Source organism: Hippocampus bargibanti, linkage group LG10 (genome assembly GCF_051943395.1).
Source record: "Hippocampus bargibanti isolate YZ-2025 linkage group LG10, ASM5194339v1, whole genome shotgun sequence".
Classification (NCBI taxonomy): domain Eukaryota; kingdom Metazoa; phylum Chordata; class Actinopteri; order Syngnathiformes; family Syngnathidae; genus Hippocampus; species Hippocampus bargibanti.
The window spans coordinates 19,675,035-19,697,021 of record NC_142743.1 but is presented as its reverse complement, the minus strand read 5'-3'; the positions used below and the strand labels follow the sequence as shown (position 1 = coordinate 19,697,021).

At 42.2% G+C, this 21,987-nt stretch overlaps 1 protein-coding gene across 2 annotated transcripts in view; it reads left to right on the top strand.

Moving 5' to 3' along the window:
- The window catches only part of pax5 (paired box 5), a 47,466-nt gene that overhangs the window by 8,312 nt on the left and 17,167 nt on the right, over window positions 1–21,987 (top strand). The window contains exons 2-6 of one of the 2 annotated variants that reach the window (XM_089005660.1): window positions 2,499–2,664; window positions 5,703–5,900; window positions 6,531–6,595; window positions 9,680–9,805; window positions 17,968–18,068. In XM_089005660.1, coding sequence (XP_088861786.1) covers window positions 2,499–2,664; window positions 5,703–5,900; window positions 6,531–6,595; window positions 9,680–9,805; window positions 17,968–18,068 — 656 coding nt within the window. Of the gene's footprint in view, window positions 1–2,498; window positions 2,665–5,702; window positions 5,901–6,530; window positions 6,596–9,679; window positions 9,806–17,967; window positions 18,153–21,987 lie in introns of both variants that reach the window. The other variant, XM_089005659.1, reaches the window with a different exon arrangement.

Genomic DNA, 21,987 nt, shown 5'->3' with positions numbered 1-21,987 from the left:
GGGCGGGACATCACGAACTGGGGGCGGGACTTTCTGAAAATGTCCAATTCGCAGCTCCATTTTTTGCAGATTTTGGACACTTTAAGTCATTTTTATTGGTGTTTTGCATTTGAATAAAAATATCATACTGCGTGTTTTGGGTATTTTAGATGTTATAAAACGTTTTTCTGGTATCAGTTAAAAAACAAAAAAGTGATGTCGGTTGTCCTTTAAGACTTTTTCGCTGCATTTACCCCTCATGTGCAGCCGTATTTGTTTTGGAGATGGAGGAGGTTTGTTTTGATTGTTTGCTTGCTTCGTGTGGATGTAGATAAAAAAGAAAGACGTGTTCAGGTTTAGGAAAGAGCTTTTTTGCATTTTAGGCGATATCCCTGCAGGGGTCAGGTATTTAAAATCTATTACCCTCACAGCTGGGATTAATGTGTGTGTGTGTGTGTGTGTGTGTGTGTGTGTGTGTGTGTGTGTGTGTGTGTGTGTGTGTGTGTGTTTCCCCCGAAGACACAATCACAATGGTAATACAAAACCAGTGGATTACAGAAAGGATGCTTTGCCTTTTGGTGCAACCTATACTGTACATGAACATATTGTGGGGGAATAAGAGTGACAGCATCCTGAGCCAGTCCTTGCTACCGATATCCTCTCCCTCATGGATGCTGAATTCATATTTGATGCTTTAAGTAGCTGATGTTGTTGTTTCCTTGGGCACCCCATGATATTTTTATTTTTAGTGTAGATTTGAAGATTTTTTTCCTTCTTTCAACTAAATTGTTTATTTACAGGTCAGCAGCTACCTTAACTCATTCACTGCCATTCACAAATTTATTCAGGATTTGAAAATACAGTATGTTGGGGTTTTGGTTTTTCTTGTTGGGGTGCCAATAAAGTGCTGGCCAGACCTCTGGAAATGTTTTTCCCTTCCACAAGGGGGCAGCTTTTGCCTTTTTCTATGTTAGCGCTTTGTTCCAACTTCAGCTGTTGTTAAGGTGCCCTCATTTCAAGCTCGTATAACTACAGACTCATGTTATTTAGGAATTAACTCTCTTTCTGATGAAATAAGAGAATCTAAGGTTTCTTACGCTGCACTGAATTTTTATGTAGTCCTAAACCTCAGTATTCTGTGGGCCCTGGAATTGAAGTGACAATGACAAAAACCATGGCACTGGAGTGGACACATTTTGCACATCTGGCAGTGAATGAGTTAAATGTGATTTCTTGTCAGGTTAACTGATGGACGTATTCATTTTACAATAATGGTGAAGAGTGTGGTTGTATGTTGGACTGTTGTCATACTGAGAGCTAGTGCTTAAACCCTGAACTGGATGCCAACTAAACAACTATCTGATTACTTCATTGACTAAAAAATAAAGTATGCATGACATATGCTATGCTATGCTATGACACAACTATCGTGCCACTTAGTTTCAGAATTCTTCACAGTCGTGATGGAGGTCTGCCCTTTCCGCATCATTATGTTTTCGATTAAAAGGGACTGGTAGAACATGGTCTGTGAAATGCGACATTTTTACTGGATATCATTAGAAAGTATAGAAGTTATGTGGTGGTTCATTCCAATTTGTTCCCATCCTCTCTTTATTCCCTCTTCCCTCAGGGGAAAATGGGTAGCTTCACTCAAACCCCGGTAATCAATAAGTAATTGAAATCCTTTCATTTATGTGAAATGTTACTTTAGTCGACCTAAATGGGTCAGTGCTGGCTCGGGTAGTATTATGCTGGTACACTATAATTTATTTACCCTTAAATGTGTATGTAGATGTGTGTTTGATTATGGTGGTGTTGGGAGTAGAGACGCTCCCCACTTTATGAACGAGATACATTCCGAGCGAGGTAAATTTGTTCGTAAGTTGCTTCAGTGCTATATTTTGTATGCTCCCACAGTCGTAAAATAAATTCACATCTATGACAAAATACATACTTGGGTCTTCACTAAGCCATTACTGAAGCTGCTGGCACATAATTACTGAATTACGTGCCGGCAGCCATTAGTTTTTGTGATGCGTCGTGTCCTCCTGGAGCCTCAAATGGGAAGAGGGATTTCCTCCCCGCCCACGTACTCTACACAGCCAATCGTAAGCGAGCTGGGCGGATCGGGGCCTGAACTCGTTGGCAACATTGCGGCACAACCGGGCTCTGATTGGTCAGCCTTGGTGTCCGTTGCGTAATCATCCAGCCCTTGAAACCTCTTATTTGTCTGTGTGCATGCGTAGCACAGTACGCAACCAATGGCAAGCGAGCTTGGCCGGAAAAAGCCGCGCAATACAAAATCTAACTTACAGCATCTCTGTCTGAACATTTTTTGACGTACTGTACACGCAAGAATGTTCATATGTACCGTTATTTGTAACTCGAATGTTCATAAGTTGAGGAGTATAACAAATTAGACTACATTGCGATACAGTACAGTTTGACTCTTAGCACCATAATTATGACTCGCTTTTTAACCTGTCTTGAAGCAAACTTCAATCGTCTGCTTTTTACAGGGCATGGTGGCGTCAACCAACTTGGGGGCGTGTTTGTAAACGGCCGACCTCTCCCAGATGTTGTACGACAGAGAATAGTAGAACTCGCCCACCAAGGTGTACGTCCCTGCGATATCTCCCGCCAGCTACGCGTCAGCCATGGATGTGTCAGCAAAATACTGGGCAGGTATGGAAGACCCGTACGGCTAGGCGCTCGTATGACCACTGAACTATACTCTGGACTCTTATGTAACAATAATAAAACTAATGAGGGATTGTGTCATCAAGGTAATCACCTCGTAAGTCATCCATAGTCTTTGCTGCCAAGTTGCCAATTCCCTGAGCTTGCACATTTCCACCACCATCATCTCCTCTGTTTTCTCCTGCTCTTATTCGTTTGCTTTTCTACTGACTCACATTTCTCCTTTTCACCTTTCTTTCCCCCTCCTGTCCAACTACCCTCCCCTACCTTTTATCAGGCCGATTTCAAAAGTAAATCCCGACTCGTTCTGTCTGCCAGAGAAAAAAGAAGCACAAAGCGGGGGAGAGATTCATCACATTTTGGAATTAGCATCAAAATGAAAGTGGCACCATATTTCAGCACCACAAAATATCGCAAAAAGAGAATAGAGACAAGGATGGAGAAAGAGAAGGAAGGGGGGGGGGGGGCATACCAAAGAAGAAGTAAGGAGAAGTCAAAAAGGAATTAGAAACGGAGAGACCATTTGTGGTGACGACAGGGAAGGATTAGCCGCAGCGACCCTCGGCTATATCAAAAAATGTGTTGCTCATTGTTCTCCCTTGCTTTTCTCTTTTTCTCTTGCTCCTTCTCCCAGTCTCCCCCAATCCCCCCCCCACCTTGTCCTGGCCGTTCAACTCACTGAAGCGTTACCGCGAGAGAGGGGGAGGAGGGGATCGAGGGATGCAAGGAAGGAGGGAGGCTTGTTTTATCCTCTTTTCTGTTTTCTGACTCTCCACTGCCAGTAGAACAAAAACTCTGCCCCCTTGTTTGGTTATGTGTGTCTCATTGGTGCAGATATCAATAACAACGCTCATTCATTCACCAATGATTTGTCGGTGAATAATTTAAATTGGTTTCCACTTGAAAATAGATTATGCTTTTTCTTTTAACAGTACAAGTTCAGCAAATGAGAGAAAAAATGGCAAGCTCGCGTGCCACAGACACACACACACACATAAACAACAGAGAACTACACGCTAAAGGAAACAAACATCACGGAAGGGATTACTCCACCGTATAGTCGCGGTGAGAGAGAGAAAGAGCAGCAGTTTTAAGACTGACTGACAGCTTGCATCCACACACTGCCTCCCCCTCCCTTTACTGCAAACAAACATTTGCTGTCCTCCGCCAGTCCTCCACCCTACCCGCGGCCCACCTGCCCCTTGTGCATGCAAATAAATTCATGAAATAGCCACGGCAGAAAGAAAACTCCTGGATCTCCGTGCGAGCGAGCCTGTCAGTGTCACCCTGTCTTGCATTGGACTCTCAGTGTGATATGCTGTCACGTTAGATGCGCGTGAGGTCATACATTTGAAATTTTGACAGGAATCAAAGCAGCATTATCTCAAGAAATGGAGATGTGAGGTCACACGGAAACCCAGGATTCAAACCATTGCACCAATGAGCGGAAAGGAGTCATTTCAGTGTTTTGCCCAATTTTTTACTCACAAAATAACCATCTATACATCCTTCCATATCTATCCATCTCTCTCTCACTCTCTCCCACCCACTGTTATATATATATATATATATATATATATATATACACACACACACAGGTAACATCCGAGTTATAACCGGTGAGAGTTACGACCACCCGTACTTACGACCACGACCGCCAGCCCCGTTTTTTTTTAATTATTCTACGGCTGGGACCGCTACGGTGGCAGCTGTTGAGATCTGCATTTGGTAGAATAAAGACTCGAGATGGCCCTTCTTGTTTAGATTGAACAAGTAGGACGTTTATTTGCCGGAGCACGGAGAGGAATCGCTACTCTCAGCATTGTATAAGAACTATTTTCCGATCGCTGTCAAAGGACCATATGTAGCGTTGTGGCTACGTTGCCAGATCCGTTCAACATTCAGCATGCCTCATTTATCTTAGTAGAGAATATTACGGCATTGCACAAAATGAGGATACAAAATAACTGTTTGTTCACAAACGCGTATGACAATTTTGCCCAGCGAGAGCAGGGAGGAGCAGGGTGTAATTGACAAATTGTATTAAATACAATCAGCAGGAACAAAATATTAAACATAAATATAATATAAAACAAAAGTACAAAGTACCAAAGAAAACCATGAGTAAAAAAATCTGCCAAGATGAAACAAACCTGACAGTGTGAAACAAACACAATGACCCGACACCGAATGGTCGTGCCGGGGGTCCTTTTAACTGCCACTGATTAAAACGACCAACACCTGTGCAGCTGCAGGCGGGGCCGACAGCGCCACCCGTTGGTCGGCAACCTGAACATGACAATCATAGTTCAAACTTAAAAGCAAAAAAAAATGAATAAATTGCTGTTCACCACTACGGTGAGACCTCAACTTACAAACTTTTTGTCTTACAAACGTCAAATTGATGAAAATTAAACCTTATAATAAGCACTATTTTCATAATACACACCCACCACGGCTGGCGGAGTGATCTTCGGCGGAAGCACACAACCGAACAGCACCAGAGGTTAAGTTATCAACAGTCCTTATGGAAGGTGACTCTCCTTCCATAAGCCATCAACGACCATCAAAAAGGTAAATAAAACTCTATTTTACAGCACAGTTTATTTCTTTAATTACAGTCCTCATGTAATGCGCCTCTCTATCCAAACAGCAATTCACTTTGACTTTCGACCTCCAACGCCATTCCATCAAGCCATAAATGACCATCACAAATGTAAATAAAGTGACTTTATGATACAATGCAGTGTATTTCTTTCATTGCAATACAATAGCACATTTATTATACATAGAATAAGGTATGTTGTGTGTAGTTTTTTAGGCTTATTTAGTTGAAAAATATATTTTATGGAAACCCGGGAACTGATTATTCCCATTTTAATGGTTTCCTATGGGATTTTTTTTTGAGATACATACTTTTTGCCTTACACACTCTGTCTGGGAACCAATTAAGTTCGTAAGTTGAGGTCTCACTGTATTATTGAACATAATGACCAACACAAGCATCCTCTGCGCTTTACCAGGTACTACGAAACAGGAAGCATTCGGCCAGGTGTCATTGGAGGATCCAAACCAAAGGTTGCTACACCCAAAGTGGTCGACAAGATCGCCGATTACAAACGCCAAAACCCCACCATGTTTGCCTGGGAGATCCGGGATAGGCTCCTTGCCGAGAGAGTGTGCGACAACGACAGCGTTCCCAGCGTCAGCTCCATTAACAGGTACCAATGCTCATAATTGTTTGTGTGCGCTAACTTTACATTGGCACGTTGTAACTCTCGTGACACTGACATTTTAGCAACGAGTATCACGCAGTGTGCTGTGTCGCTATATTTCTGGAATGACGGTAAGCCTAGTTAAGAGCCCCCAGGCCTCTCCATATGTATGAAGTGGCTGCAGTTCAGTGGTTCTACACGATGATACAATGACAAGGTTCTCTCTTGAGCATGAACGGAGCCACCGAAGAGGGAGGGACAGTGAAATAGGAGAGAGAAGTGGTGTGCGAAAGAGGCATACAAAAGGGAGGAATAAGGACACAAAAGAAAAAAGGGGAGAAGGAGAATGGCAGGGAAGGGAAAGACGGGGACATGGTGGAAAGGAGTTAGGGAGGAAAGGAAAAGAAAGAGGAAGAAAGGGACTTGCATGAGCAGCCAAGCAGGAAGTGTGAGGCCCCTCTGCCATGTCGGCCGGCCGCAAGCCTCTCCGCGCACGCAGGCACGACAACTCGCATGCTTACACGCAGCGTGGCTCCCACGACGCTCGTGTTCTCATGTTCTTGATGCCTCCCTCTTTCTTTCGCGCACACAAGAAATGACCATTTCTCAAACGCTAATATCTTCTCTCTCCTACAGGATCATTCGGACCAAGGTTCAGCAGCCACTGGGCCAAACGGGCTCTGTAGCGGTTCACAACTTAGGTAGGTACCTGACGCGCTTGTCGAAGTCCATTTCACAGCAACGCTGATATGAACTTTAAATCTCAGGAGAATCTTGCATTCAAGCGAAATCCTTTAATTAGAGGGTGTCAAACTCATTTTTGACACAGGCAACATTGTAGTTACGGTTTCCTCTCGGGGACCTTTATAAATTTGGGAACGCCATTAGAACAGGGGTGACAAAGTCATTTTTTGCCGGGGCTACATTGTAGTTATGGTTTCCTCTTGAGGGACGTCATGAACTTGGGGAAGGCATTAGAATGTTTAATCCCCTCCACATATTACATGTAGAGCGCACAACAAATTAATGAATAACTAGTTTTCAAATCTGAAGTCAAGAATAATGACTGTTATTGTGGTTGACATCCAAAAATATGAAATTTTGGCTCAGATTTTAGCAATCATCATGGAATTTCACAAATTTGATTTATTTTCACGGGCCGAAAAAATGATGTGGCGGGCCAGATTTGGCCCCCGGGCCTTGACTTTGACACCTGTGCATTAGAATGTTTAATCCGCTCCAGATATTACATATAGGGTGCACAACAAATGAATGAATACATAGTTTTAGAAAATAATGACTGTTATTGTGGTTTACGTGGTACAGTTTGAAATTTTTGTTCGGACTTTAGCAAGCATCATAGAATTTTATAAGTTTGATTTTCTTTCGCGGGCCGAATAAAATGATGTGGCGGGTCAGATTTGGCCCCCGGGCCTTGACTTTGACACCACGCTTTAATGCAGAACTTTTGATTTTAAAGAGTGTTTAGGTTCCATAATGTTTGCCATTACGTGGCACAAGACGTGCAACATCACAACAGCTGTTTGCAGGAGGATTTGGACAATATCAATGTGAAAAAAGTCTCAATTTCTTTTAATTAAAATAATTTATTAGTTGTCAATTAATCAATTCATTGTTGCACCTCTAATCTATACTGTATTTCCCCATTGACCTACACTCAGATAGACGCAGCCAAATAAAGCATAAAGTAAATAAAGCACTAAAATAAAGTATAAAATAAATTAAATCCATCTATCCCTTTTCTGTATCGCTTATTCCTCATTCGGGTCACGGGGGGTGCTGGAGCATATCCCAACCGTATTCGGGCACTAGGTGGGGGACACCCTGAATTGGTTGCCAGCCATTTTGAGTGTTTAATCAGCCTGCCATGCATGTTTTTGGAATGTGGGAGGAAACCGGAGTACCCGGTGAAAACCCATGCGGGCCAGGGGAGATCATGCAAACTCCACACAGGAAGGCACTGTGAAGCCATAGTGCTCACCACTACGAGGCTGAAATAAATTAAAGTAAAAATAAATTCAAGTAACATGACCTGTGATAGTTGTTGTTTCTCATTTGTTGTCTTTATATATCATAAAAGTTGAGTAATGATGAAAACTCAATCGTTATATCACTTTATCATGTCAAATAAACATGAGGGCCTTTCTTTGCCCACCCACCACTTTTGCACTTTCAAGCTCCGCATTGTGTTTCGGTGTCTCTCATATCTTCATAATCACACATCTATTAATCTAAATTAATTTCTGATGCATGGCTTCCCGCCTGTTCCTCTAACACACGCACACGCACACGCACACACGCACACACGCAGATTATCTAGATAAATGGGTCCCACTCCCAGGCAGAAAATTGAACATTTGGATTTGCTGAATAAAAGCATTACATTCAGAATAATAAAAACAGTGGAGATGAAAAGGAAGGAAAATCAGATAATTGAAGTGTTAAATCAACTGATAGGAAAAAGTCGGATATGCATTCATTTCATTACCATTTTGCCGTTGTTGGCGAAGGTGTAACAGAGTGGAGGGAAGGGGGCGGGGTCTACATCCTTGGGGATTGTATGCGTGTGTGTGTGTGTGTGTGTGTGTGTCGTGTAACCAGTGTTTCCAAACTTCCTCTTGTTCTCTTCCTCTTCCTAGGGCATCATCATCATCAACTTCCTCTTCCTTCTTGTTCTTGTTCGTATTTGTTGGTGAGGGATGGAAGTGTGTGTGTGTGTGTGTGTGTGTGTGTGTGTGTGGGGGGGGGGGTCTTCTGGGAGAGCGGTTTAGGATGTCTTCCTCCTCATCTTTTTGTCCCTCATGGGATACCATACTGTCACTCAGCCCCTCACTTGGGGCACAGATAAGGAGACCAGGGATGAGTGACTGTATGTTTTTAATGCGTGTGCGTGTCTAAAGAAATGACAGGTATTTTTTTTTGCTGTGTCGCCCGACGAAGAACTAGTCGCCCCTCCGGGGCCCCCGAGCGAGGGTGGATGAGACGAAAGGAAATAGTGACAGTGGCATCCCCGCTGAGCATTTTTCATGCTTCTGGCCATGTTTGCTAAGCACAATCGTCCCTCAAAGGAGAAATTCCCAATCAAAATGTATTTGGAGAATAAGGCATACGTTTAAAATAGTGTCATGTCACAAGTCACAGATGTTGACAAGGAATGGAAAACATAAGACCAATAGTTGTGCTATGTAACGTGAGTAACACAAATACAGTACTTGAATTTTTAGCGATGTGGGTTGTGAGCAATAATTTGAGACTCAATTCTCATTCGAAGTTGACTGTCAAACTAAACATAAAAAAAGAGTATTACACAGTAAGACAAAACCCTTGCTTTGACATACCGGAAAGAGAAACAGATTTGCCAGAGCACACCCAGGAGGTAAAAATGCATTTAGAAGACATTTATATAAACCCACACAACAAAAAGCCATATGACATATTGGTTGACCTGGAAGCTATTAGCTGTGAGCTAGCAAGTGGCTATTGCCTCTCATCCCAGCATGGAAAAGCCCCACAACACAACACAACACACTTTTGGGGATTAACCCAATATCTCAGAATGACAGACTGCTAGCTAGTTATTAGCTATCTGTTAGCTAGCTATGTAGATTTCTATCTATTTGAGGTACTCCGGGGTTGAGTGAACGCTGCCGCTGCTCACCCACAGAAAAACTTATCCTGTGACTGTAAAGTGACATTGAGAGTTTAGAAAGGCGCCTATCAATGAAATGTATTATTATTATAAATGCAACGTTCTATGCCTACAGCAACATCAGTAGCCGCAACACAGGTCTCTGCGGTGACCAGCGACTCTGCCGGCTCTTCGTACTCAATCAGCGGCATTCTGGGTATCAGCTCAGCTGCTGACGTTGCGAAAAGGAAGAGAGATGAAGGTGAGTTGATGAGAGAATTTACTCACCTCCTTTCTGTTCATTTTTATATTTACTTATTCTGCTCACACATTTATGTTCACAAGTGAACAACAAACATAAACCCATTACAGATAGCCTCAGGATCGCCCTCATTTCCTTTCCAGTATGGAAATCCCTGTTGGGAATAGCCGTGCTCGTGACGATCAATGGCAGATGCGAGTGCACATGCAACACTTGAACACAACGGCAAATATCTTCATTCACAAACCCTGCTGGAAAGCCGTTGAACGGGAAGTTTATTCATGCGCTATCGATCTCAATCGTTTTCTCTGTTGATCAATGTTGTATGCCTGTCAGTGGTGGTGGGAGCCTGTGGAAAAGTGTTCACATATTTTGGAGGATATTACTGTACCACATGTGTGTTTGGGAGTGTGTATGTGGTTCTGTCAGTGGCATTAAAAAGTCATCACACACTACGGTAAATGAGACAGGACCAGATGTCTGAATGGGGGATTTCGAGGGTTGGCGAAAACCACTGGGGCCTGCCATCCAAAACAACCCCCCCCCCCCCCCTGCCACACACATCACACACGCTAGTGAAATATTACGTACACTTACACAATCTAATGAGGTTCAGAAATATGGTGGTATCGAATATCTAGCCTTTGGACAAACAATTTTAGAATCATTTTATTTCTTTATCTTTAATGTACCTTCATGGGGTAACTAAAACACACCTCAATGTAAAGTAGTTGGATTGGATTAGCCTTTAATAGTCTCGCAGTGGAGAAATTTACATTTCACAGCAGCAAAGTTATGGAAGGGAGAGTAAAAGAAGGGAAGAAGTAGAAAAACAAAATACAGGAACTGCTGGAAAGGCAGCCATTCTCGCAGCGTCAACTTGAAGTCAAAAGATTGCATTTTGAGCCTCATGTAAACAAGATGAAAAGAAAATGTTGTCATTGAACCTTTAATATTTCAAGATTTTTGACAGAACGGACAAGCAATTCTAAATTTAGCCCGTCATTACTGCTGGTGTAATTGCCGTATGACTCTTTGATAAACAGGCTGGCACGCCATCGTAACCACGCTGCCCTTCTCACCCTACCAAAAAGAATTTCACTTATGCATTTATTACATTTTTTTTTGTTTTAAGAGTGACTGATTAGCTGCGATTGCAATTGCCCAAAGTAGCAACTAACAAGAGTTCTCATGTACAATAATCTTGTTTTTGTTCTCTAACCTGCGCAGGAATATCAAAACTGTCTATCCTCTGTAAACGGGCTGATTGGAAGACATGATGCCCAAAACACGAGATTAATGGTTACTGGTTGGTGAACTTTAAATGGCGACGTGGAGTTGTAAAGTTGACTTCTCAAATAGTCAACTAATTAGTTCAACCCCTCGTGACCACGTAGATCTTTAACAAGTACATTTGTATAATGAATAATAAGTGATGGCAAAAAAAGTCAATTAATTATCAACACAATGCATTCACACTCTTTCAGTTTTGCATGCTGTCAAACAGACATCATTTACAGGGAGCAAATCCATTCTCATTATTGTACAAGTGAATATCTGTGCTATTTTTGTCGTGAAAATGACCCATAATTGGAATCCTTTATTTGGAGACTGTATTTCTTTGACACGAATAATAAATGTCATGTTCTATGGATGAACTATTATGCGCGCCTGAGCGATGATGGCAAAGCCTCAAATACAGAGTAATCAAATTAGGAACGTCACTGTTCCATCTTGTTCTTTATGAGTAACACAATGATTGTTTGATGGAACTTTCTCATTCAAATTTCACTGAAGCATCCAGAAAGCGTAACTTGCACTGCGTCGTGTCGATCGTGCATGAGCCACCAGCCTCGCTGCAGCAGAGGCCTGCCTGTTTGACTCGGTGGTCTAATTAACAGCATTGCTAATCACAGCTTCCATTAGAGCAACCCCCGCCGGATAATGACACACAGGCACAGCGAGGGGCGACGGGAGGAACAGCATGCAGCGACACGGATAGACATAGACAAACGCAAACAGGACACAATTATTTCATCTTGCCTCCATATGTTGGCCCAGGGAGACATTCGAATTAATAGTGTCTGAATGAAGACCTGCTACAACAATAACAGTATTTAAAAAAAAATCTTATTTGTAGTGACATTTAGACAAGACTGGATTTAGCTCAAAATGTGTTTACCAACTGCATTTTTGGAACTGCAAAATTTGTCGTATTTCTCTCCTTATGAGTCACACTGTTTTAAAAGTATACATTCAGGTATGACTGGTATCTACCGTATATTAAAATGAAAGCTTGCACTGGCAGCCCAAATCCCCCGTTTCCTAATCATGTTGATTTTCTTTTGGCAGTTGGCGAATACTTTAAAGGACAACCAACACCATTTTTTTGTTTCCTAACTGACATTAGTAAAACGTTTTATAGCATCGAAAATACCCAAAACACGCAGGCTGATATTTTTAGTCAAATGCAAAACACCAATAAAAATGACTTAAAGTATCTCAAAACTGCCACAAAATTAGCTCGGAACTGGGGAGATTCATAAAGTCCCACCCCCTTGTTTGTGACATCACACCAGAATACTCCTTCACAAACTGCCTTGCTCCAGAATCAAAACAATCCCTTCGGAAAGTTCAGATTCGGAGAAGCTTTCTGGTTACTCATCCAGTTATGAATATGATTCAAATAGTTCTGAAGAGGAAAGCATACATGTTTGCAATCGATTAAAGAAGTCCTTCCGTATCAATTTCAGCTGTCAGGACTCCAATGTAGCCCCCAGAAAATTGACAAGATGGCGCCCAAGCTCCATTGGAAATGGGATGATTTGTCCACTGGGAATTTGAGTAAACTTACACCTTCTTTATGCGTGTTACCGCAATTGGCTGCCACACAACACCATCGCGTTATTGATGTAGTTTTCCTTCTAATTTCGCGATCAACACGGTGTTTTCAGACCAAACAAAGTACTCAAAATGCATTGTGTGTCGCTTTCTCGGTCGGGGGCGTTCCCTCCGTGATGTCACTTAGGGCATCATCATCAAGTCGAAAACAAGACTTCATGAATATTCAGCACGAGTCTTAAAACGTAAAATATAGCTATACGCGGTGGAATCCTTGTAAAATGCGCTCAGTAGAAGTCATTTGAAGTGATTCTACAAAGTATGGACGCAACTTGTCCGGAGGTGTCGGTTGTCCTTTAAAGGCAATACCGCCGGTTGGGACTTTCTTTAGAATGCTAAAAAACAGAGAAGGGCGTTGTCAGTCCATATCACCGTGACGCTGTCCTACTTTTTTTGTCCACAGGCCCATGAATTTCAAAGTAAGATCAACTTTTGTTCAGGAAAGTTATTTTTCTGTTGTTTGTAAACTCAAAGTTAATACACACCTGCTACTTCGGCACACATCCATCACAAAAGACAAAGTTGTGTGTGTGTGTGTGTGTGTGTGTGTGTGTGTAGAATGGGGGGGGGGGCAGTGCGGGGGTGGTAAAGCCCTGTAATGACCTGTGCCCCCAACCAAAGCAAGGGGAAGTAAAGGTTAAGGGAGGGGCAGTAGGCTGATGGGGGATGAATGGGATTGAATGGAAGAACTTGACTTGTGGGGCCAAAAGGGGACTATTGTTTCTTGACCTATTATATTACAAAGTCTGTGTGTGTGTGTGTGTGTGTGTGTGTTGTTACACTACAATACAATTGTTGATTTTATTGGGACACTGTTTAGTTATAGGAGAAAATATACACCCAAGTATGGCTGAAAACTACATTTTAAACAAAATCATTTCACTAAAATGATTAAACCAGCATGGTAAATTGACCTTTGAACCCGGGTGCATCCACTGTGACACGCAACAGCTCACCGGATAAAAGATGCTGGGAATGAGCATGAGGCGGTACCGTCAAGAGGGGAGGATGGAGGAACAGAGGGAGGGAATCTTTGCCCTTCAGCCCGAGTTTCCAGCCACTCCCACCCTCTCCGCGCCCCCCCCCAAAAAAAACAAAAAAAAAAAACCCTTTGATCACTGGAGTTTATAAAAAAAGATATACACACTAAGCAAGTATGCAAGTTGCAAGTATGTGTCATCATCAGATGTGTCTCGGAAAATTACTTGGTTTCTTCAGCAGTCATCTGTACTTCTATGAAGGCGTCGGACGTTTTGCTTCTCATTGGCTCTCATCTAATTGAACCAAAAGTGATTTAAGATCTCATGTGTGTCTTTATTCAATTCCTGGAAGTATTTCAGCTTTGATGACTTGCTCCTGTTTTGTCTGGTGTTGACAAAGAATTAAAAACAATTAGGCAGGGTGTTGTCACACTTAATAAAAAGCAAAAACATATTTAATCCTTCAGCAGCACGTATAAACATCCAAACTTTTGTGGATTGGATTTTCCTGGGTTCTTCGCATCACTCAGGTCAGAGTTCACACATCATAACAAATACCAATGGCGATCATATGGCAACTAGCCTCCAAAATGCAATTATTATCTACATAATAATTTGTATGTTGTTCGGTTTTAACTTTCCTGTTGCTCTGACAACACTGATCAGTGTACGGAAGAAGTTACCAGTAATGTCTTATTTGGTATGAGGAGTTCTGATTGTGTACAGTACAGTATATTCCAAATTAAGTGCTTGGCATTTCTGATATACTTAGTAATGGCGACATGAAAACCGATATTGCGTAAAACGGACGTAGTAGGAACTGATATGAAATGACATGTTCAGCAAATATGGCTGAACTCGCAATTCTCTCTGAGTCACATTGAGCGTAGTAAATTTGTAAGGATATTTTGTAAGGAATGTATGTAAGGTTTATATAAGTATGTTTAAGGTTTATACAAGTATGTTTAAGGCTTGTATAAGTAACCTGTATACGTTTATAAAATACATACAGTAAAGTCTCGTTATATCGATATTCAAGGGAGTCCGAAAAAATATCGATATAACCGGGACTATCGATATATCCGACCCTGTTTGCATGTAATTTTCTCCGTGCGTGCATAGAAATAGTATCGATATAACCGGGACTATCGATATATCCGATATCGATATAACGAGACTTTACTGTATATGCAACTGGAGATAATACTACATATGTTAGTACAAAATTGCTCGGATGTACCATTGTTCGTAACTCGGATGTTTGTAACTAGGAGAAATTATGTAATACGCACACCCCTATGATTTTGGATGATTAAAGTATGCTTTTGGGCAACATACTGAACATTTTATGATATATCTGTTTGTTGGTATGCAGTGAGATTTTTCTTGTGTAAAATATTAGTCAAGTGCAGTTCTTGCAAATACAGTAAAGTCTCGTTATATCGATATCCAAGGGAGTCCGAAAAAATATCGATATAACCGGGACTATCGATATATCCGACCCTGTTTGCGTGTAATTTTCTCCGTGCGTGCATAGAAATAGTATCGATATAACAGGGACTATCGATATATCCGATATCGATATAACGAGACTTTACTGTAAAAACACATACACATCCACGCAGACGCTTACCCAATACCGAAAAAGTCCAACAGGTGACCTCTCTTCCTGTGTGTATTCTATTTTAATGGGATGTTGAAAAAAATGTCAACAGCAGGTCAAAAAAGATGATGGGAGGAAGAGAGGGAAAGCAGGCAGAAGAGAAAGGAAAAAAGCTGAGCATAGAACAATAATGGCTCATTGTTTGTTTTGTTCTGCTCTGAAGAAGAGGGAAGAGAAACACTTCCCTTCTAAGACGGACTCCCAGAGATAGAGGCAGCTGTGTGTGTATGCGTGTGTGTGTGTGTGTGTGTCCAGCGGTGAATAGGATTTAACCCGTCACGGCAATGAGTTTCTTTACCCATCCACAGATACAATGAAACCAGCCGGATATCAGGCTCAGCACCCGCCCATCCAGGCACACACACACACACACACACACACACGCACATTCATAAACACACACACACACACGCACACATACACACACACACACTCCATCCAGACGAATGGATGATATTGATCATCATAAATACAAAAGCTTCATTCTTACTTGTAGTTTGTGTTGTTTCTCCAACCTCTCCTTTTTGTCTGGTGCTTTGTGTTTTCACAATCTGGGCAAGCGTGGGTCCGACTTTTTGAGAGTGTCTATTTGTATGTGTCGCTGTGAAAGAGTGACGGAGGGATGGCAGAAAGCAATAAGATGGCTGAAATGGTGCCATCAGAGCTACATGATTGATCAATTTAATTCCATCATGGGGCCCGGCTGACAGGATTAAATGGGTCACTGTGGGTTACCAGGCTGAAGCATCACACTGGCTTTATCTCCAGTCTGATTGGTCTGTCACCACCAGAGACCTGCGGACCTTACACTCACACGGCGCCGGCCATGTGTGGGTTAAGGGGAGAAGTGGAGAAAGAGAGATTATGATCAAGGAGTGTGTTTGTCAGTGTAGATGAAAGGTTTTGTGTACTGAAGGTATGGCAACTTCTTTTTTTTCTTCTCAGGCGCAATATATGTTGAGGGGGAGCCTCCAAGAATGAGAACGACACACGGTTGCATCTGTTCGACCGCAATATTGATCCTTGACATCCCGCAGTTCACAAACTAAGAGTTAATCTGAAAATCTTTGGTGTTGCCTTCTGAAGGCTTCAAAACTATACGGCGGTTGCTCAAGACTGAATCAATCGTGACTTCGTGCACTGCATTTTGCCTCAATCATGTCATCAGGATAGAAGAACAATCAATGTATAGCCACTGCATTTTGAAATATGGTTGGAAAAGCAAGGGCGATGGTACTCAACATATTTGGGAATGATTAATGATAATCGAGAAGCTGAACACAAAATGGCCACTCAGTTAAGTACAGACCTGAACAAGTCAGCATGTCTGTTTGAACTCATTTTATGCACAGAGATTGATTCATTCATTGTCCAGACCGCTTTATCCTCACTCGGGCCGTGGGGAGTGACGGGGGTCTCCCAACAGTCTTCGGTCAGTAGGTGTGGGACACCCTGAACCGGTTGCCAGCCGATCACAAGGCACGGAGAGATGAACAAACGTCAGTGTTCACACTCATACTTAGGGACAATTTGAAGACTTCAATCAGCCTGCCATGCATGTGTTTGGAATATGGGAGGAAACCGGAGGACCTGGAGAAAACCCACACGGGCCAAGCACTTATCTGGATCGGTGAGCCATATATGGGTCAGGCAATGATAGAAAAACCGCAAAGCCCAAGCTTCCAAATGTTGATGATAAAGGGTATTGTGATATTGGCGACATCCTGTAATGTCAATCTTGCCCCCCATATTTACATATTTTAATATTTACCATCATGAATGTGTGGTTAGCATAACCATAGAAAATAACGTCTAGAAAATGTTTTCTGTTATTGCCTCATGTTTTTTCAATTGTTATTCTCCTAGACCAGGCTGCACGAATGCATTTTCTGTCGAAAGCAAAGAAAGAAATATTTGACGGTCCCCGCAACCCCTTCACTGCCTGTCTGTCATATCCCCACAGAACAAACACACTCACACATAGTGACCCCAGGACTAAAATAGACTCTCAGGAGCAGTTTGGAGCGATGAATTGGTTCTATAGCGGAGGGGATTTTCACCTTCATCCCCACCTTTCCCCTTTTTCTCTTTATCTATTTCTCTGGTTCTCCCTTTTCTAATCATTTGCGGGCTGAGTTTTCAGAGTTCTTATAATTGTCTCGTTCCGTCCTTCAGCCTCGCAGTAACTGCACGATACGAGAGCTCACTGTCTAATACTGATACGGCAGCAATATATATTTTGCCGTCGGAGTGCGTATGGCTGATGCGACCAGAATGATGGAGAGAAGAGAAGAGAAAGAGAGAAGAGGTGCTGCTCAGAGATCAAAACGGAGAGACCGCATATGCCTGGTAATAGCTTGCATTTGTATAGCGATGGTTTGCAGTCTCCACAATCTGTGCTATTTAAATCATCCCGCCGAGGTTCATTTAATTCTTTTGCAGAGATTTACTATATCTGCCACCTTTCACTCTGCTGCCAGCCTCCTTCAGGTTTCCCTATCTGATATCCGAGACTTGAACCACTAACACCCTACTCACATCCATCTAGAATTCTTCCCTGTAAATAGCTTCGGTCTGTCGGGCTCCTCAACATCGACATTTCCTTCCATCCTGTTTAGGTGTGCAGGAGTCGCCGCTGGCCAATGGGCACAGCCACAACGGGCGGGACTTCCTCAGGAAGCAGATGAGAGGGGAGCTGTTCTCGCCACAGCAGATCGAGGTATTGGACCGCCTGTTTGACAGACAGCCATCCTGTCCAATCCAATCCAGCTCTGACCTCTATGCGAGCCCAGACCCTGGCAAGGTAAGGGCGTGGCACAGTGCAGAGATTGGGGTGCAGGTTAGGCAAAACCCAGATTATTAATTTGGGTTTGTTGGTCAACTGTGGGAAGAGTTAGGAATCAATTGCAATTGTATACAGCTGACAATGTTCTGATGCATTTTATTATAATCCCCATTTTGCATTCGGATTTTAACGAAATGTCCACGGTGACACCAGCATTTGGGATTCTGAAAGTGTTGGGAAGATATTATGGACATGGCCATGCATCAAAGCTGAAATCTGATTGGAGCTTTTACTTCAAATGAAAGGAATTCAAAAAGTTCCTCTAATGGAGAATGCATTTTCAACCGAAATTCTTTCAGATCGTACTACACTTTTTATCAGTTCCCTCTTGTTTTGACGTTCTTCCGTGAGTGTCAACCAAAACTTTTGCACGGCAATAATCTTCAAGACTGCCCAATAAACCTCAGCATGCAATTTTAAAGTAAACAATTACTAAAAAACATTACTAGCTGTACCCGCATCCCCTTAGAGCACGGTTGGCCTGGGGGCCGAATCTGGCCTTCCACATGATTTTATTTGGCTCCGCGAAAGCGTTATTTATTAATTTGTTGTGCTCTCTAGATGTAATATGTGGAGGAGATTAAACATTCAAATGGCTTCCCCAAATTCAGAACGATCCCTGAGAGAAAACCGTAACTACAATGTGGCCTGCAGCAAAAAAATGAGTTTGATACCCTTTCCTTAGAGTTATTGGCTGGCTAAGGCAATTCCACCGAAGAGGTTAATTAGCTGACTCTCAGTTACTACTACGACCGCTACTTTTGATAGTGAAATTGCTTTGTACTGATGCATCTCAGGAATCTTCAGCATGGAGCTTAGACAAAAAGACCTCGCACCAACGTGCACCTGCTGCATCCTGTCGTTGAATTTAAATTGACCTCACGCCCTTTCTCGGCCGTGCAATCATGTAAATGAGAGCGAAATGGACAGGTGTAATAACAAAACAACAAGAAGCTGGCATTTGTATTCCGTAAGATGCTTCTAAAGCGCATTCCATAGATTTATATTAAGGGAATAAGTTTTTCCAAAGTCGCAAAATGACAATTATTATTGCGCCACCTTCAAATATATGCCTCTTTCACGTTTGTTGATTCGAGCAGTGTCAAGGGCAAAAGCACAAACACACAGAGTAGAGTCATGGCATGTTGATACACAGATCGGGTGCAGCCTTAGACCTTCAGGGCAAAGTTGGCCTTTTTAGCTCATTCATTTAATTTTGACCAACATGGGGAGTAGAGTGGCACAGGGCGAGAGGTCGACAGGGATTGGCTGAAGAAGCTCTATAGACTGCGAGTCAAGAGTATAATACCCATGATTCATAGGTCAATGTCCTCTGTCAGTCAAGTCAAGCCACTGAGGTCTGGTGGCAGACAGGGGTGTTAAATGCGGGGTCGCCTCGGGGTCAGACTGGCTTTAGCAGCTGCATTGTGATTACAAAGAGATGCAAGTGCACGCACGCACACACATTGAAGTTTACATTCCGATCTGTCCTACCTCCGCTCCCCCTTCCATCATCTGGTCCCTCCCCACACATCCCTCTTCACATTTTTCCCAGCCTGAATTTCCCAGAGGGGATGATTGACAGTCATATGCTTAGCACTGACAGCCACAGCTCAGCCTCTTTCCAAGCTTTGTGGGTGCGCGTGTGGTCAAGGAGGGTCATGTTGCATTGTGACAGACCTCACTCAAAGATGCCAAGACTTTGGACCTGCTGTTAATGTTGAGTCTCTTCAGATTCGGAGAATATGCTTTCTTGTGACACATCCAGTTATGAATATGATATATTATAAATAGTTACGAAGAGGAAAGCATACATGTTTGCAATCGATTAAAGAATTTATTCCGTGCCATTTTGAGGCAACATTGGGGGGAAATGTCTCACCCAAAAAGAGGCACAAAATGGCCACCGAGCTCCTGTGAGGAATGAATCAGCCCGTTTCCACAGTCTGATAAATTCCTTACATGGAGCTTGGACGCCCTCTTCTGGCTCTTTCTGGTGCAACACGAGGTTTTCAGCCCAAACAAGCATTGACGTGATGGAAGGACTGCTACAAGGTGTCCTTTTTTTCGGTCAAGGGCGTTCCTTCAGTGACCACGTACGGACTCGTCACCAACTCAAAAACAAGACTTCCGGAATATTCAGCACAAGTCTTAAAACGTAAAATATAGCTATATGCGGTGGAATCTTTGTAAAATACGTTCAGTAGAAGTCATTTGAAGCCATTTTACAAATTATGGACACAACTTGTCAGGAGACGTCGGTTGTCCTTTAAATCTAAATGAGGTATGTTAATAGGAGTTTGGGATTTTTGGATGACCTTCTGAATTGACAAATCTGCCGAAATGACCCATACTGTATGTGAATTCTTAATTTATTAATCACAAATAAGATATACCACAATTTTTTTTTATGTAACACGATTCAGACCAGTTGTCATAAATGAACTTCATATTTGGGAAGATTCTTATTTTGCAATACTTAATTTCTACAAATCTGTGTTTAAAATTTCCTGTGACAAAATTACAAGAAAAAAACGCAAGAACCCATCACTGATTAGCTATTTTTAGAATAGGCACGCAAGCTACTCATGTGGTTCTTGGGGGCATCATCTTGGTGACCTCTCGACTATACTTTCTCCTTTTAAGCAATGTGTTTTTTTACACAAATTCATTCAATAGTTAAATTGCTCACATCCCCCAGATCTTTGCTTGCCTGTCATCAAAACATACTCGTCCTTCCATTTCTGAAGCTTTTTTCTCTCCCCGTTCTTGTTTTCCCTCCCACCATAGTATATTAAGCCACACGATTAATTTGTGGGTGCACGGCGGAAGGTGTGTCTGCACGTGTGCTTGTCAGACAGAGTTCATTTGAATTTCCGTTCAATCACTTCCCATTAGTCAGGTGATAAATCAGCTCAGATCATGGCACCTCCCACCCCTCCATACCATGCCGGGTCCCAATGCCTGTTCCCATTTCCAAAAAGAGAATGACAAAACGTTGTGTTTCTTTCCTCGCATGCTTTCCATATGGAAAGTAAAAAAAAAATACTGCCAAATTTCAGTTGTTTAAATTCTGAGCAGGTAATCAAAAACATCAAAATGGCAGCGTGTTTTTTAAACTAATTTTTCAATTGATGTTTCTAGACTTTTTTTTAATGAGAGTTTTTTATGAACATGTGGCTATTAAACTAAAATATACTGTATATTCATGATGTGTTAGATATCAAACATATGTAGCAATTTAAATAATACACTTTCCTATCTGATACAGAATCTCTATTAAAAAAAAATATCCCGTTGAACAATAGTTATGAGCTGTGTCCTGATCAGTTTCATGACATTGAGCGGGACAAAATGTTTATTTATAAAATATTCACCTTAAACAGTATTTGTGTAAATATCTTGGAGATCTCATCCGGCCAATGTAACTAACGAAATGCCCTAGAATCTAAATCTCAATCTATTACAGTCCCTATGCAAAATGGAGTCAAAATGCACATTCCCATGGAGCCCTGCTGTGCTCGATCTAAACACAGATGATTTCCTTCCTTCCTCACTCTCCCGTTCTCAAGCCACCAGCGCGAATTGTATTTGTTTACAGTCAAGCCTTTTTCCATCAGCAGAACACAAGAATGTGCAGACAGTGAGCGACAAAGACAGAAATGGAGAAATGGGCCAGGACAATTTAGCGATTGGGGGGGAAAGGGGAATACCATTATGCAAATGCCCTACTGCAACATAGCAAGGTGCGTGTGTGGTGGAGGTTCGGTTAAGGCTCATCACTTATTGATGT